A 15,344-nucleotide genomic window follows, 5' to 3' on the forward strand; every position below is an offset into this window, starting at 1 on the left:
TTCTTATGGTCTTAGGTTCTCCTACTTACAATACAGACAGACTTCATTACCTGATGACTTGATGATAGCTCCTCCATACATAGCCATTAAACAAAATGACTAGATAACTGTATATAGCCTATGCTCTGCCTAGATTCTGCCATCTTAAATAAGATTGCACAGAAGTAAGCATCATTTTGTTGAATGGAGGTCAGTGACAGCTCAGTTTGCACAAGAACCCAGTCCTAGTTGTCTTTACACCTATTTCTAATCAAAGGGACTTAAATTGGTTGCTGTTAATTCTTTACACTCATGTAATTTTGCTTGGCCTTGTAGGAGTTGCAGGACATCTCAGCAGAATAGTAAGTTATCAGTCATGAATCGTGTTAGCTAAATTAAACCCTCAGTACGTATACTGGGACAGCTGATGTCTGAAAAAGAATGTTATGACTAGAGAACAGATGATGGATCTTTCCATCCTATCCTGTATGTGTGAAATCAGAAGCATCTCTCTGACCACAGCTAAAAAATACACTCTAGGCTAGGGGGACAAACCTTCAATTTGACCCAGAAGAAGCAGCCCATGTATCTATGCATCCATGATGGACTCCAACAAGTTAGATAAAGAGAAACTGATTCTCAAACTTCAGCAGTAGGAGAGATGCCCTTGAGAAGAATGAGAAAACTGTTTTGTAAACCTGGAAAATTCAGTGATTCATAAATGACTTAATAGCTAAGCCACTACGGATGCTACTGCTAATTTTTTATTTATCAAAAGTGTCCATATAGTCTTTCTCCCCTTCAACAACTCCAAAGCAGTTAGCAACAATCCTGAAACAGAATGAAAAGGGAACAAAAGCAATCTATTAAAAAATATCAGGGTGGGATGTTAATGGATGATATTTACGATGATATCACGGGGGGAAAATATCCCAGAAGAAAACAATGGCAAGCCATTTTTGTATTGTTGCCAAGAAAATAGCATGGCTGCATCCTTGTAGGCTGGAGGAGTTGAGCTTGTAAGTGCCTATGAAAATGATGCCCTTTACATACATACCCATAGACCATCATGGTTCATTATGAAAAGTGGGAAAAGTGAGTAAGGAACCCTAAACCGGAGAAATTAAAGGCATGAAAGAAAATATAGCTAAAACAAGTTTAAACCAATGCCATTCACACCTTCCTATTTCTCAAATCATCTTTGCTTTCATCACATCCATACACAACTTCATATATTGTCTTTTGTTCTTTAAAATGTCTTACCACTCCTTTTTGGAGGACCTCATCTGCTCATCCAAGCACAACTATTGTCAATTCTCTCTTCTTTCTTGCCTTGCTGTTCAATCCTTATTCATTCTCTCTACATAACCAAACCACCTCACTGTACGTTTTTCCTACACTTAGGTATTTAGTTTATTCCCACTCATTCTTGACCCTATCCCTCTTTATTTTATCACACATCCTCTTTGCATTCAACCTCTTTTATGTTTATGCTGACATACCCAACTCTTACTTCTAGATAATAAAGCGGATGGAAGCACTCTCTTAACTATTTTGATTTTTGACAACCATTTGTCAAACCATTTTTTATTTATCAAAAGACAACCATTTTTGACAACCATTTGTCAAAAATCTGTCCATTGACAACAGACCATGTACAGCTTTTCTACCAGCATTTGCAGATCTTAAAATTTCTCTGTCATTATCCCACATATTATCTCACGGCTTGGTCAATCCTGAATTTCTTCCAATACAGTACCAGTGACTCCTAGCTGGGGGGTTATGGACAACCATAAGTTGGCTTGCAAGGTAGTCACTAGATTAGAGATTCTAGGTTTCATAGAATACATCAGCCTGCTGAAGTTACAGCTGAGCTTTGGTTGTGCTTGTGGCAATCTGGCTAAAAGGTGCCAAAACTGATACTGCTCTTATTACTAATATGGATTGTTGCATGTGACATGGGTACCACAAAGCCTGATAACCCAATCAAAACTTTCTTGATTTTACTAAAAATGGTTTAAAGGCAAAATCGTCCTTTAAAATAAGTATGAAACATGATTCATCATCATGGAAGCACTATGGAAGCCTAGCTTGCTTTTCTTTTCTGGTTCCCTCATTGAAGAAGTCTAGAATATTGGATCTCTTGAGCTTGGAAAAAGATTGCAAGAAAGGGAATGTGGTTAACATCAAATAAATTGCATGGGATGTAGAAAATGACACAGAGAAGTTTTCTCCCTCTCGCAAACACTAGAAGCAGGGGCCATCCTGTGCAGAGGTAACCCTGATGAAGGAATGTAAGAATCCTTAAGAGAAAATAAATAACAGCTCAGTCCTGGGAAAGGAGAGGGTGTGAGAAAGAGACCCTGAACAACCCTGCTTTGATTCTGCTGGGTATAAGAAGGGGTAGAGGGGAACTCTGGCAGGCTTTCAAAATTCTGTTATTAAACCCTATAACAACAAAGTAGAGTCCCAGTAGTCTTTGCATTGTCTGTTCCATGACCTGGCCTACATCACAGGGCTGACAACCAATGAAGTAGATGGAAGGGGATTTAGAACAAGTAAAAGAAATAATTTCTTTGTTCATTTATGGAATACTTTGCCACAAGACAGGGTGTTAGCCATGAACCTGGGTGGCTTTAAAGGTTATTGGTTAAATTCATAGAAGACAGGTTAATCAAGAGCTTGAACACTTAATGTTACTTCCAGTTTGATTCCAAATACTAGTTGCAGGGCTTCACTAGTAGGAAAGGGAAAGATTGCCCTCTCTTGCTCACAAGTCCCTCATAACACCTAGTTGCCCACAGTGAGAACCAAAATGCTGGAGTAAGATAGGCCTTGACCTCATTCAGCAGGGCTATTGATATGGCCTAATGGTCTGCTCTTCTCTGAAATCATTATTGCATTGGGGCAGACCATCTGCTGTACCAAAAAACAAAACAAAAAAAAATACAATAGCTTTTTATATATAACAGTAAGCAATGATTATCTTTTTCTATACCCTTACCATAAATCCTGCACTTATATTCCATTAATTAAATGTCAACAACTTAAATCTTTTATAATAAAGACCAAAGAAGTCAGTAGACTATTAGTGAAGTCAGACGTGCTTCATTCCAGAAAGATTGGACAGAGATGAATTGCAGTGTAAGAATCTGAAACACTTGCTGGCTTCGAAATGTTTTGGGTCAATAGGACTAATGAAGATATTAATATTACATAGATTAGGAGACATGGTGAGGGAAATGCTGAGGTTTTTGTGGGGCTAAGATAAGGGCTGTCTAATGTGCGTCCCCATCACATTCTCACACTCTTTCATGCCCAGGAACAGACAGGAATTATTGGAGACTTCATAAAAGCTTCAGGACTGCACGTCCAGAAAGGATGGCAGGAGAAATTTATTCACTTTACATTTTCATATAAAACTACCAATCTTGAATGTTCTAAGTTGAGTGGAGCACATTGATCCCAGTATTGATCAATGCACTCCACTCAACTTAGAAAATTTTTCCTGATTGCATGATACAGTTTCCAAAGAAAAGAAAATCACAAAATTGTTACACAGAGCCACCACCTAGTGAGCTAAATCCAGTTTTGGTCACCACACTTTCATAAAGCCTCAAAGAAACTAGAACAGGTTCATAGATGGGCAATGAAGATGATCAGGGAGCAGGAAATGAATGGTTCAGCTAATATCCAGCTCAGTTAATGTGCAATCCATCAATCTTTCAGCTGCCAGACTGGCTAATTTGCTGCAGCACTGCTGGTCCCTATCCTGTTCAGGCACATTAAGGAGTGAGACTGGGGGACCCTTCCCCCATCCTTGTTTTTCATCCCACTACATGTCACCAGCTGGCAGAAGAACATCATTCCCTTTATCTGGGCTGAGGATGGGGAGGAGGCAGGTTTTAACAGGTGACAGGTTTAGCCATCTGTCAAAACTTGCTCTGAGTTTTGCACAAGTTCCAGATAGCTGAACACCAGGATTGGGAGGGATGGCAGCAGAAGTGGGGAGCTAATTTTTATCTACTAATTCTCCATGAGTTTCATGCAAAACATCTCCCAACTCTTTACTCACCCACCACATTGGACTGGAAACTGGGTGTCTTAAATATCAGCTCCCCTCCTCTCCTGCCACCTCTCCAGCTGATCACCATGCTGGGAAAGGAGGCCAGTGAAAGAGGACAGCCAGCACCATCAAAGCCCCCAAGTCTCTGATCCCATAGATCAGCTGATCCATAGAATTAGATTGCTTGCAAGTAGAGCTAGCTTTTCCCTCTTTACCTGCCTCATCTCCAGAACAGGGATGGCCATGCAGCCTACCAGTTTCTGTCAGCAAAGCCCAGAAAATAGCTGACAATTGCTGAGGGTGCTATGTGGCGAAATAAGAGTGAACTCTTCTGAATCTCACTTCCACTACACAATGCACATAGCCCAGTGGCTATAATCTGCTTTTTCAGGCCAATCCTTCCATCAAAACCAGGTATCCAAGCAGAGATATGGGTGGGGGAGGCTGGCTCTGGAGGACAGTGCCCAGGGACACCATTCTACAATGGTCAAGAGGAGGTGAGCTGATCCCACCTCTTAGAGGTCCTTTAACAGGTGGTGGAGCAGGTCAAGATTGTATCCACAACCCCCACCCACACAAAAAAGGGTGGGGACAGAAGAGAAAACACCACCTTAACCCAGAATAGCTAAGAAAGTTTAGGCCTGTATCGGGTGTGAGCTGAGAACCAGATGAAGATAAGGCTGTGAGGACACTGGAGAAGAAAAGAAGTTCCTTGGATGTCTTTGTCTCATGGTTAAATATAAGTAAAGAAAGGTCCTAATGAGGAGAGAGTGAGGAAACTGTCTGAGAAAAGGCAGCTAGAGTCGGATTTTGGAAATACCTGATGTCAGACAGTAGACCAACACTAATTCTCTATTATGCTGGAGGGCAGGATATAGAACAATGGACTGAAGTTGCAGAAAGCCAGTTTCTGATGGAACATTAGAACAAAAGTTCATAAGAACAAAAGCAGTTTGATAGTGGGACCAGATCCTGGGGAGGTGATGGATGTCCTTTGTTGGATACCAAGCAGAGGCCATCTCAGGGTTTGTTAGGTTTGCTTTAATTTAGTTCCTCCACTGAGCAAAAAGTTAGACTCAATGTATATATGAGGAAAAGTCCAAGCAAACACAATTCTTGTTAAGAGAAACACATGAGAAAATTCTTACGTTAAAAAAAAACTTTACAGAATGAGGCAAAAATTAGAGGAAGAGAGAAGTTTGGCAAATGAAAATGTAAGTACAATCCAGCTCAAGAGATTGACCATCTCTCACTGCTTAAGCCACAGAGATTGAAGCAGGCAACCTTGACTAGAGGTTGAGGCTAACCTGACATCCAAAGCATTGATTTAATAATCAATGAATTATAGGATTTTAGAGGCATGGATTTTAGGAATTAGGAAATGCAATCCTCTGCTCTATGTAGGAATCTGCCAACTGCAGAAGAAAAGAAGTTGGAGAATGAGCATGGAATGGAATGAGTGTGATCCATCTGATGCAAAGCATCTGCTGAGCCACTAATCCAGGGTCCCCACCCAACCGCCCACATCTAGAATGATTTCATTGGTATGGGCTGAGCTCTGGAAATCCAGAGCAAAAAGGCTCCAGTGAGATAACTCCTTCCAGAAATAAATCTCTCTGTTATTGGCTGGGACTATGCACAGTCATGCTGTTAACCCAGAATATAGAAGAAGATTAAGATTGAAGTAGATAGTTGTTCTACAGATCAGTGATGGCATTTTACTGGAATCTTCTGCAGAAATGTTATCTGATCCTTTCCCCATGAAAGGGTTGCTATTTCACTCACTGAGGTCCAGCAACGATATAATGTGTTTTATATTCTTCTGAGGCCTTGTCTGGCATTCCAGATGTGGGATAAGGAGTCAGAAGAGGGTTCTGTGCATAAACAGTATATGCCTAGAAGTCTTTTCCAGGTTTTGGAGGTGCCAGAAGAGGCAGTGAAGGAAAGCAATTCAGAAACGTTGCTTTGCTGTTTAGAAGTGAGACCTTGTGTGGCTCTACAAAGCCGCTTTAAAGAATGTTTTACATGAACCTTCATCAAAGTAAAGTTTCCTTTTGAAGGTCAGACCTTGAGCTGAGTGAATGGTGGGTCTTTTGTTGTTGCTGTTGTTTGAAGTCCAATAAATAATGTGCCCCTTTTCCAAAATGGAATCCAAGATGTCACCGTGATTTCCTAAGCTGCCTTTTACTCAGGCATTGACCCAAGCTTAGCTTCAAATTGTTTCATAGTAGGCTTCAGACCACTTAGGGACCATGCTCAGATCCAAATCCAGTTCTAAGACAACTTCTTTGAGGTTGAATAAGACTTTTCCTCCAGCAGCTTCAGAGGGCAATGACCTACTGCGGCCTTTCCCTCACATAATGAGTGGAGTTGGGAAGCTTTTCCAGTGTGTTCAGCTCGAATCCTCTTTCAGTAAATACAGCAGGAACTACCTCCTCTTCCCACTTGCACTTAGTCCATTGTTCTTACGCTCTTTGTTGTTGTTGTGGTTCAGTCGTTAAGTCGTGTCCGACTCTTCGGGACCCCATGAACCGCATCGCGCCAGGCCTTCCTGCCCTTCGCTGCCTCCCTGCGTTGGCTCCGTTTCATGCTCATCTTACGCTCTAATGCAATGGTATATTTGAAGCTGTGGGTTTGTCCAGAAAGACGAGTCATAGATTTTGCTATAGCACTCCTGCTATTTTGATTAGCATCTTCTATATGAGGGAAAGCAAAATAATCTTCTCTGGAGATAACGAAGCATTTCAGCAAGGAAGGAGTAGGAACAGCTTAACTAGTTTCCAGAAACAGTGATTGACCTGGCAAACTCAGGAAGCACGTTAAATTGCTAGAAGAGATCCACCATCACCCGCATGTTTGGAAACCCTAAATGAAGCTGTTGATGACCCAATTTGGAACAGACTTTGGCAGCAAAGTGGGGAGCTGTAATGCTTTCCCTCACAAATTATTCTAGTTTGGGATCCTCTGGAGTAATTGCTTGTCTCACGTGGTGAAATATATAGGTGTAGTAGCCATGGGTTTGAAATAGAGGAGAGAGGACTATGACAAAAAAGGATGGTGGCAGATGAAGTAGGAGCTAATTAACCCTTTTCAACAATTATTTACATAGCTTTTAAAAGGTTTTCTCCTATCCTCACACCTAGGACATTGCTTTATCCTCATTCAGAAAAGGTACATCTGCTTCTACCCTGTCAGTATTTCTCAACCTTGGCAACTTGAAGACGTATGGACTTCAACTTCCAGAATCCCCCTGGCTGGGGATTCTGGGAATTGAAGTCCACACGTCTTCAAGTTGCCAAGGTTGAGGAACATTGCTCTAAGCCAACGTGACTGGAGCCTTTATACTCTTTCCCTCTTGGGGAGGGGGAAATTTCTATGAAGAAAGAAGCAGAAGGAGAAAGAATGAAGAAGCTCTTCTTCCTATTCCTCTCCTTCCATGTAAAACTTCAGCCTTGTAAAATATATAATGAATTGATTAAGGGAGATAGAGAAGTGAGAAGTAACCTCAAAGTAAAACTTCCACTGTACATCGAGAAGGATAAGATCAGAGAATTGGAAGGGGCATTCAAGTCATTTAGCTCACACCCTCCCCATCCAGTATCAGAATCCAAATTAAACAATTCTAGAAGATGGCTGTTGAACGTATCAAATGAAGAGGAACCCACAACATCTCTGGGACTGTCAAACTGCTCATTTTTGGAGTGGCACTGACTCTTCAGCACCTCATGACCTACTACCAAGGGTCGGTAAGGTCTTAGAGAGTTAAGGATTTATTTTGCCTCTCATTCTGCCTATTTGTCTAGAAGATTGCTAATCTGAGATCACTTCCTTCTACCTTTGTTCTCAGGCACCTGCACAGAGAGTACGTGCTCTCTGACTCTTCTCTCGGGGGAATGCAGTTAGCTGGGTGCTTGACTTTGTCTATCCCTATAATATATTTCCTGTAAATAAATCCCTTTTCAGTTATATTATCATGCCTTCTTCAATTATCAATTATCATTCAATTATCTTCAGGTCAGAATTTCACTCTCAGGAAGAAAGAGAGAGAGAAATGCTTCAACTTCCAGCTCGCCTAACACTTGGGGAAATTTTCCTTAATATTCCATCATTATCTATCTTCCTGTAACTTCATCCCACTTTTCCATGTCTTGCCTGCTGGGACCACATAGTAGAGCATTTATTGCCCTTTGGTCATCTTTTCTCAAGACTAAACATGTCCATCTCCTTTCCTCCTACAGCTTAGTTTCTAGTTGTTGATCACTGACTTACTCTGAACCTGTTTGACTTTCTCTGAATCCTTCTTCAAGTGTGCTGCCTAGAACGGGTCACAGGACTCAGAAGACTCAAAGTGGGAACTTAGGCTTCTGTGCATACAGGCTAAAACTGCATTTACATTTTTGCAACATGCTTGTCCTTTGTTCTCTCTCTGATTGCCTGATCTTTGTGGCTTCCACCAGAAGATGAATGTCTTCTTTGAAGAGGACTTGGGCAGAAAAAAGAAAAAGGTTTCTAGCGGTGTGAAAATTCCTCCTGTGTCTTCTCTGGACCAGTTCTCATTCAAGCTGATGACAAATTTGCTTTAGAAATTCTTCCTAGGAGAAGAGACTCTTAGAAAAATCATTGTGATTGGCAGAAGAGGCTTTTGTATTTATTATCTTCTCTGTTGCAGCCCCTGAAATTCCTCTGGCCTGTACCTTGACTGGGTTTAAAAGAGCCTTGAAAATGTGGGTCTTCCCCCAAGATCTTGGGCTGAGTGAGTGGTGGGTCCTTTGTTGTTCCTGTTGGTGGTGTTGGGGTTTTTTTTCCTTCCCCCAGATGTTTGGGATTTCCCCTTTAGCATGCAATAATCACATTTTGATTTATCAGTTTTGGTACACCAAACCCACCAGTCATATTGTATGCTGAGTTTTTCCAGTTCTGTCCTCAAGGCCACTGTTTCCCCTCTGTAGTTTCCTCCCTCAGGAACTACTAATGGAAGTGATCCCAACTAATCAGGGATCCAACATGAATAGGATCGCTTTACATGTAACGTACCCTTTGAATTCATGGCCACCAGCAAGCAGGGACAGCCAAAAGGATCAAACAGCTTGTACCCTTCAAATGTCTTGGAATTACAGAATCCCTACAGGCTGGGGGACCTGTGGGACTTTCAGTCCCACCCCATCCAGAATTCCCAACAGGGTTGGCAGAAGAAGCACTCCTAAGTGATTGTCAACATAAGGCGAGGGGGGAAGATGCTCATGAAAAAACTAAGTGGATTAAGTCCAGCATCATCCAGTCGTAACAACTCCAAGGCTCTCAGTGTTTATCTTCTACCATTAAAGATTCAATCTTCCCATCCATGTAAGAGGTGCAGGAGTGGGGAGGCATACCCTTGGCAAAGTTATTTCCCATCCCTAATTTCTACCACTAAAGCTTGCAAAGCTCCCAGGAGCCTAATAATCTTCCTCCTCCCTTGATTATGCATCCCACTTCTTTCTCCCCCCGTCCCCTTTCCCCAAAATAGAAAACAGCCCCCCAATACATTTTCAACTCAAGAGAAAACCATCAAGAAAATAACTGAACATGATTAGAAAGGACCTCTCCTTAATGGGGAAACAAGGCATGATTCAGCTCTGGCGGTCTTCCAGAGTTCCCCATGCAATCAGCCAAAGATGGGTGTTTGAGAAAATAGAATTGTAAAAGTAACTTTGAAGAATTGGTTGCCTTGGCAACAGAACGGTAAATACTTAACTGCAAGCATGAAGTGACACCACAAGAGTCTTGGACCTGAGATGGCTCTGAAGAATGGCAAAATTTCACTCGGCTGAAAAGTCAGCTTGGATTCGGTCCTCCCACATACTTAGATGCGCACCCACTTTCATTCTTTAATTGCAAACTATTCAGCGTGGCCGCAAGACGCTGGGGTGATATTATTAAAGGAGGTGCTTGAGAAATGCGATCTTCGAGAATTCTCAGGTGAACTGGCTTGACTGGCCTCTCTCGGGTTAGGCTTCAGATTGGAATTTAGCAGTCTGGGGCATTTCTCTCACTTCTGAATGCCAAGGTGTAGCTCTGAGGAGTACAGAAAAGCAAGCCAAATGTCAGTAGCGGGTAATTCTGAATGTGAGGATTCTGCATCCTCCAATAGGCCAGCATCAGAACCACTCCACTGAAGTCAAGGCAGGGGGAGGTTTGCTTCTCTCTGATTTTAATTTCTGCTGGCCACAGAGGGAACAGGTTGGAAAAAAGGGGCCTTTTTGACTCCACCCCCTTCCACCCCTCCCCAGATGCCCCTGACAGGCTCCCCCTTCAAGGACTGTGTTCAGGCAGAGGATAAACAGCCTCAGGATATTTAATTGGCAACCCTGCCCTATAATCTATCATTCCCTAAAAATATTCTCAAGTCCTATTTATTCCTCTCTTTGATTCATACCCCAACTCTTCGTTCTTGCGAGCCCTTTAAGTGGCTAACCAAATGTAAAAATACCATATCAAAATACAGACTAAAATGAGCTAGAAAATAAACATGCTGAATCCCCCAAATGCCTTTTCCTAGGGGAGAACGGCTTGCAGAAGGTGCACAAATGAGGGAAGGTGTCCAGAAATAGGTGTGGGGATATTCAAGGTTTGTTTTTTGTTTTTTTTTTAACCCTGGCTAATGTGAGAAATTTAGCAACATTGATCTCAGCAGAAGCTCCTGTCCCTTTTGAGCATGAGATGCCATACTTCCTTATTCTGACCCAGGAAAACAAACTGGGATAAGAGTTTGCTGCCTTCTAAGTTGGGAGAAACGGTTTCTTCTCCTTTCTTTTAAACCAGTGCCCAGATTTTCCACTGTCAGAAAGACCAAGTTAGCAAGAAAAGTCCAGGCCACTGTGCCTGTTAGGAGCCATCAAGCTGACATAACATTGTTTGAGCTGCAGTGTTCCCCCCCCGTCCACACACACCCACACCTGTTTTGAGTGACAACCAACTAGTGTTTGCAAACATGCTCTTGCCACTTGACTAGAGAGACCTTTAGTAACCTGTGTGTTTTGCCTTCCTGCTAACTTAGCAGGATCTCTCTTCCCTGTGGGGTGGCTGCGTTAACCCATGGGAAGCTGAACTGCCTTATCTATTATGGTGATCCTTTTCTTCTACTTCTTCTGTCCAGCTTACACAAAACTGAGGGAGGAAAGGTGGAGGGAAATGCATGGGCCTCTGATGAAGGGAGGGAGGGAGGGAGGGAGGAATCCATCCAAGGTATCATTTTACATTAAGAAACTTTATTTCCTAAAATCCAGATATCTACAATATCTCAGTTTGTTCTTGAGTGAGATAGTATATATTCAACCCATCCTGTAGGTTTGGAACTAACCAAGAGTCCTTTTTGTAGTCCTCCAGGATAGGAAAGAGGTTATAGTGATTGGAAACTGATCACTTAGTCACACACACTGTGGTCAGAGGGCCAAGAAAAACGGAAAAGATTAGCCATCTTGCATATTTTAGAAAACGAATCCAACGTCTCTTGATTGTCCAGATTCTGTTCAAGCGAATGTCTCTTCCAGTTTGTTTTAAGATTAAAAAACCTATGAGAAAAACTCCCCAAAGCTGTTAGATAAATTGGTCCTCTTATCTCTATCACACAGTAGCACCCCAGGTTCTCTATCATTAAATTCAAGAGACAAATTCACAAGAGTCATATTGCACCAGGTTCTCAAGCCTTCATGAGCTAGTTCTCCCTTCTACCAGAACTGGGTTCCATCTCCAATTTCCTGTCAGGTAGAAGTCTAGAATTGGAAGGGATCCCTGAGGCCATCAAGTCCAACCCCCTGCCCAGGGCAAGAATCCAAATTAAATCATCCCAGAGACCTGGCTGTTTAGCCTCCACTTGAACATGTCCAATGTAGGGGAATCCATCACTTCTCTGGGTCCTTGATTCCACTGTCCAACCGCCCTTACAATTAAGGATTTTTTCGTACTATGCCATTAGAACCTTCCTTTTTGGAACATATATCCAATATTATTAATAATAATAATGGCCACTCACTCCAGAAGACATTATTCCATGTCCTGCACTCTTGGATGACAGAGAACAGGTCTTGGCCTTCCTCAATGGGGCATTATTTCAAAAGAACAAGCATCCTGAACTTTGTGGACATTGTGATGGGGCCTTTGGGGAGCATGGTACAGACCACAGATACGGAGCGTAGGTCTGTCATCCCTTTGTTACAAGGAAGGTTTTATTATATAAAATTAACTAACACAATTTATGACACCTACTTCTCACTTCTCACTACATCTCTAACGAGTTACCCACGGGCCTATTTCTGTACGTGCTGGGTGTCTTCCAAGGGATTCTTCTTGACAGTTTCTATGACTTTTCATAAATTCCTTTCTCTCTTTCCCCCCTTCGCCTTGATAGGCAGGCTTGAACTGCCTACACCTGTTGGGTCTATGACTGGAATAAAGTCTTAGCTTGGCTCTCACCTGTGCATTGTGGGGAAAACTTCTCAGCCAGACTTATAGCCGCAGTTAGCCACTGTAGGCTTAGCCAGTTTTGTTGCTGGCTGGTGTTTTAGTGGTTTCAGCCAAGAAGCAGTTGCTGCTGTTCTGAACATCTCACAGTCTTCTAGTCTTCAGCTAGGAGGGGAAACATTGGTTACCAGCTGCTGGCTGGCTGTTGGGTGTAGGCATTTGTGGAGGAGCTGGCGTGTCTGACACACCACTCATTTTTAGGTTGCTGGCACATCTGAGTTTGGCACCCACTTTTCCCACACTGTCAATCACCCACTGCACCAAGCTGACTTTGTCCTGGCATTTCCTCCTTGCTCACCTGCAGCCTTCTCTTCTCCTGCTCTTCCACAACTGCAGTGTCTCCTCTTGAGTTACACAACCACCCCCAAGTCCCAAAGATGCCCTCTTAAAGTTGGAGCAGGGGTGCACTCCAGCTATTCACGCTACTTAAAGTCCCTACTTAAAGAGGAGGGGAAGAGACAAAGGCAAGGAAGGGCTGGTGCTGACTACTGCAAGGCTCTCCTTCCACAGAAACAGGGTCTAGTCAAAAAGTCAAGATGGCGGCCACCACAATGCAATGGAAGCTCCGCCCATTTTTTTATGGGCAAAGAACAGAGATAAACACAGAGATCCCTCAGTCACTTTTAACTGTAGAATCTTTCTCTTGCACAGTTATTATGACTGTACTACAAACATTGCCAGGAGGGAAGGTGAATTTGGTATACATACCCGTTGATTAACAGGCATGCCCATCCTATTGCAGACAAAATAACATGACCTACCTGCTTCATTTCTTTCCCTTGGAATTTTTTTTTTAAACTTTATTACAGCCTTTAGGCCAGAGAACTCCACAATAAAAATACATAAAAGTACATAAACCTTTAATTAACACAACTAAAAAGTAGACCTAAAATGAAATGGAAGTACATAAAGTAAATTAATAAAGTGACAATTATACAGATCACAGCGCCAATCACCAGCATTTGTACTAACCTTGTCATAGGTAGGATGGATGGCGCAAATAGAAACGAAGCCTCCTAGAGTCACGTATACAGTGAGATGGGTGGTGTATAAATTTGATCAATCGATCAATCGATCAATAAAATGTCAGGGTCCTGGTGGGAGAGAAGTGACAGGTAACCATTGTGTTCTCTGCCAGGGTTGTTCTTTAAAATGGGATAGATATTGGTCTTCCAAGGTTCCCTGTAAAGAGCGACAAAGGAGCATGTGGCTTAGGGATTCCACAGAGCCATCTCCACATGAGCCTAAATATTTCTGTACCACCCCCACAAGGCTGTGGAGGATAGTGCATCCAATCTAGCCAAGGTGAAGTGTTTGTGTGTGTGTGCACCTTTGAGTCAGTGTTGACTCCTGGCAACTGCCTGGACAAGTCCCTGCAGATTTTGGAAGTGGTTTGCCATTACCTTCTTCTGAGAGAGAATGACTGGTTCAAGGTCACCCAGCTGGCTTTGTGCCTAAGGCAGGAGAAGAACTCATGGTCTCCTGGCTTCTAGTCCAGCACCATCATCACCACACCAAACTGGCTCTCATTGCCTTCAAGTCGATCTTGACTCCTGGCCACTGCCTGGACTAGTCCCTGCCATTTCCTTGCCAAGATGTTTCGGAAGTGGTTTGCCCTTGCCTATTTCTTCATACAGAGAGGGACTGGCCCAAGGTCACCCAGCTGGCTTTGTGCCTAAGGCAGGACTAGAACTCACAGTCTCCCAGTTTCCAGCCAGAGGTGTTAACCACTGTATCAAAGTGGCTCTCAGTACAGGCAAGGTGAAGACCTGACAAAATTGCAGAATTAGAACTGAGGCAAGATAAGACAATGGCACACGCCCATTGAAGTCACTGGAAGTTTAGGTAGAAAATCTCTTTAAATTCTTAGCCAGAAATAAAAACAGGAAGTGTATGATGCTGGAATTCTCTCTCTCTCTCTCTCTTTCTCTCTTTTTCCTAAACTTTTGGAATTTTTTTTTTCTCTATAGCTTCTCATAAGCTTGCTGTTCGTGTCCAGCATCTGGTTGCAGGGTAGAAAATAACATGAATATTTTGAGGAGGCTGTTAAAAACCCAAGCAAAGATGCAAGTATTAATTAGGCCTCTGCGTGAATAGGATGGAAATTAAAGAGCATAAAGTGCGCTTCGTGCCTGAACTAAACAGGAAAAAAAAAAGTAACGCAGCTAAATAAAATGCTGAAAACATTCATTTTGAAAAGAAATGCAGTAAAACATTGAAACAAGAACGCTCATTGCATAATGGGGATGGAAACAAAAGAGGTGTGTTTAATCTCTCTTTTTTTAAGTTGTTGAGCTACAAGCCTCCATCTTGCAGCAGCCAGTTTCAAATTAGTTAGTAGTTTTTCTGAACAGCTTTAAGTAAATAAATGTCCATTGGCCATTGCTAGGGACAGAATAATTGTTATAATGAGAAGGCCAATCCACCAGTCTATGTATATGCATATTTTCTGAGAGAGCCACTGTCTAAAAAGGTAAGGAAGGAGTAGGAAAAGAGAGATACAGAGTTCAAGAGCTACTAGGAAGTTGTAAACTAAAAGCAAAAGACTAAGGAGTACTATAAATATTTGTGGTGGATAGCAAACGATCAGGTCACCAAAACAAGCAATGTGTAGGTTGTGATCTTTTCAGAGCTTCTTCCTTTCCTGTGGAGTCCCTGGTGCTCTCTGAGCTTGGCTGTTTGCTTGCAGACGTTTCATTCCCCGACTAGGTAACATCATCAGGGCTAGTGAGTGTGCAGTTTGCTCCCTGTTTATATGCAGTAGCTTGCCCTGCCAGTGTTGGTGGGGGTGTGATTTTCT

General features: G+C 42.4%; 1 protein-coding gene across 32 annotated transcripts in view; it reads left to right on the top strand.

Moving 5' to 3' along the window:
• The window catches only part of CELF4 (CUGBP Elav-like family member 4), a 752,374-nt gene that overhangs the window by 540,857 nt on the left and 196,173 nt on the right, over positions 1–15,344 (top strand). For 6 of the 32 annotated variants that reach the window (XM_088153025.1, XM_088153036.1, XM_088153023.1 and 3 more), the window contains exon 5: positions 12,895–12,912. The exons of the other annotated variants lie outside the window; for them this stretch is intronic. In XM_088153025.1, coding sequence (XP_088009151.1) covers positions 12,895–12,912 — 18 coding nt within the window. The remainder of the gene's footprint in view (positions 1–12,894; positions 12,913–15,344) is intronic. 32 annotated transcript variants of the gene reach the window in all.

This window comes from Python bivittatus, unplaced genomic scaffold, assembly GCF_059951505.1.
Source record: "Python bivittatus isolate LINGU-HERP-01145 unplaced genomic scaffold, Pbiv_v1 ctg000570_np1212, whole genome shotgun sequence".
NCBI classification, from domain to species: Eukaryota; Metazoa; Chordata; class Lepidosauria; order Squamata; family Pythonidae; genus Python; species Python bivittatus.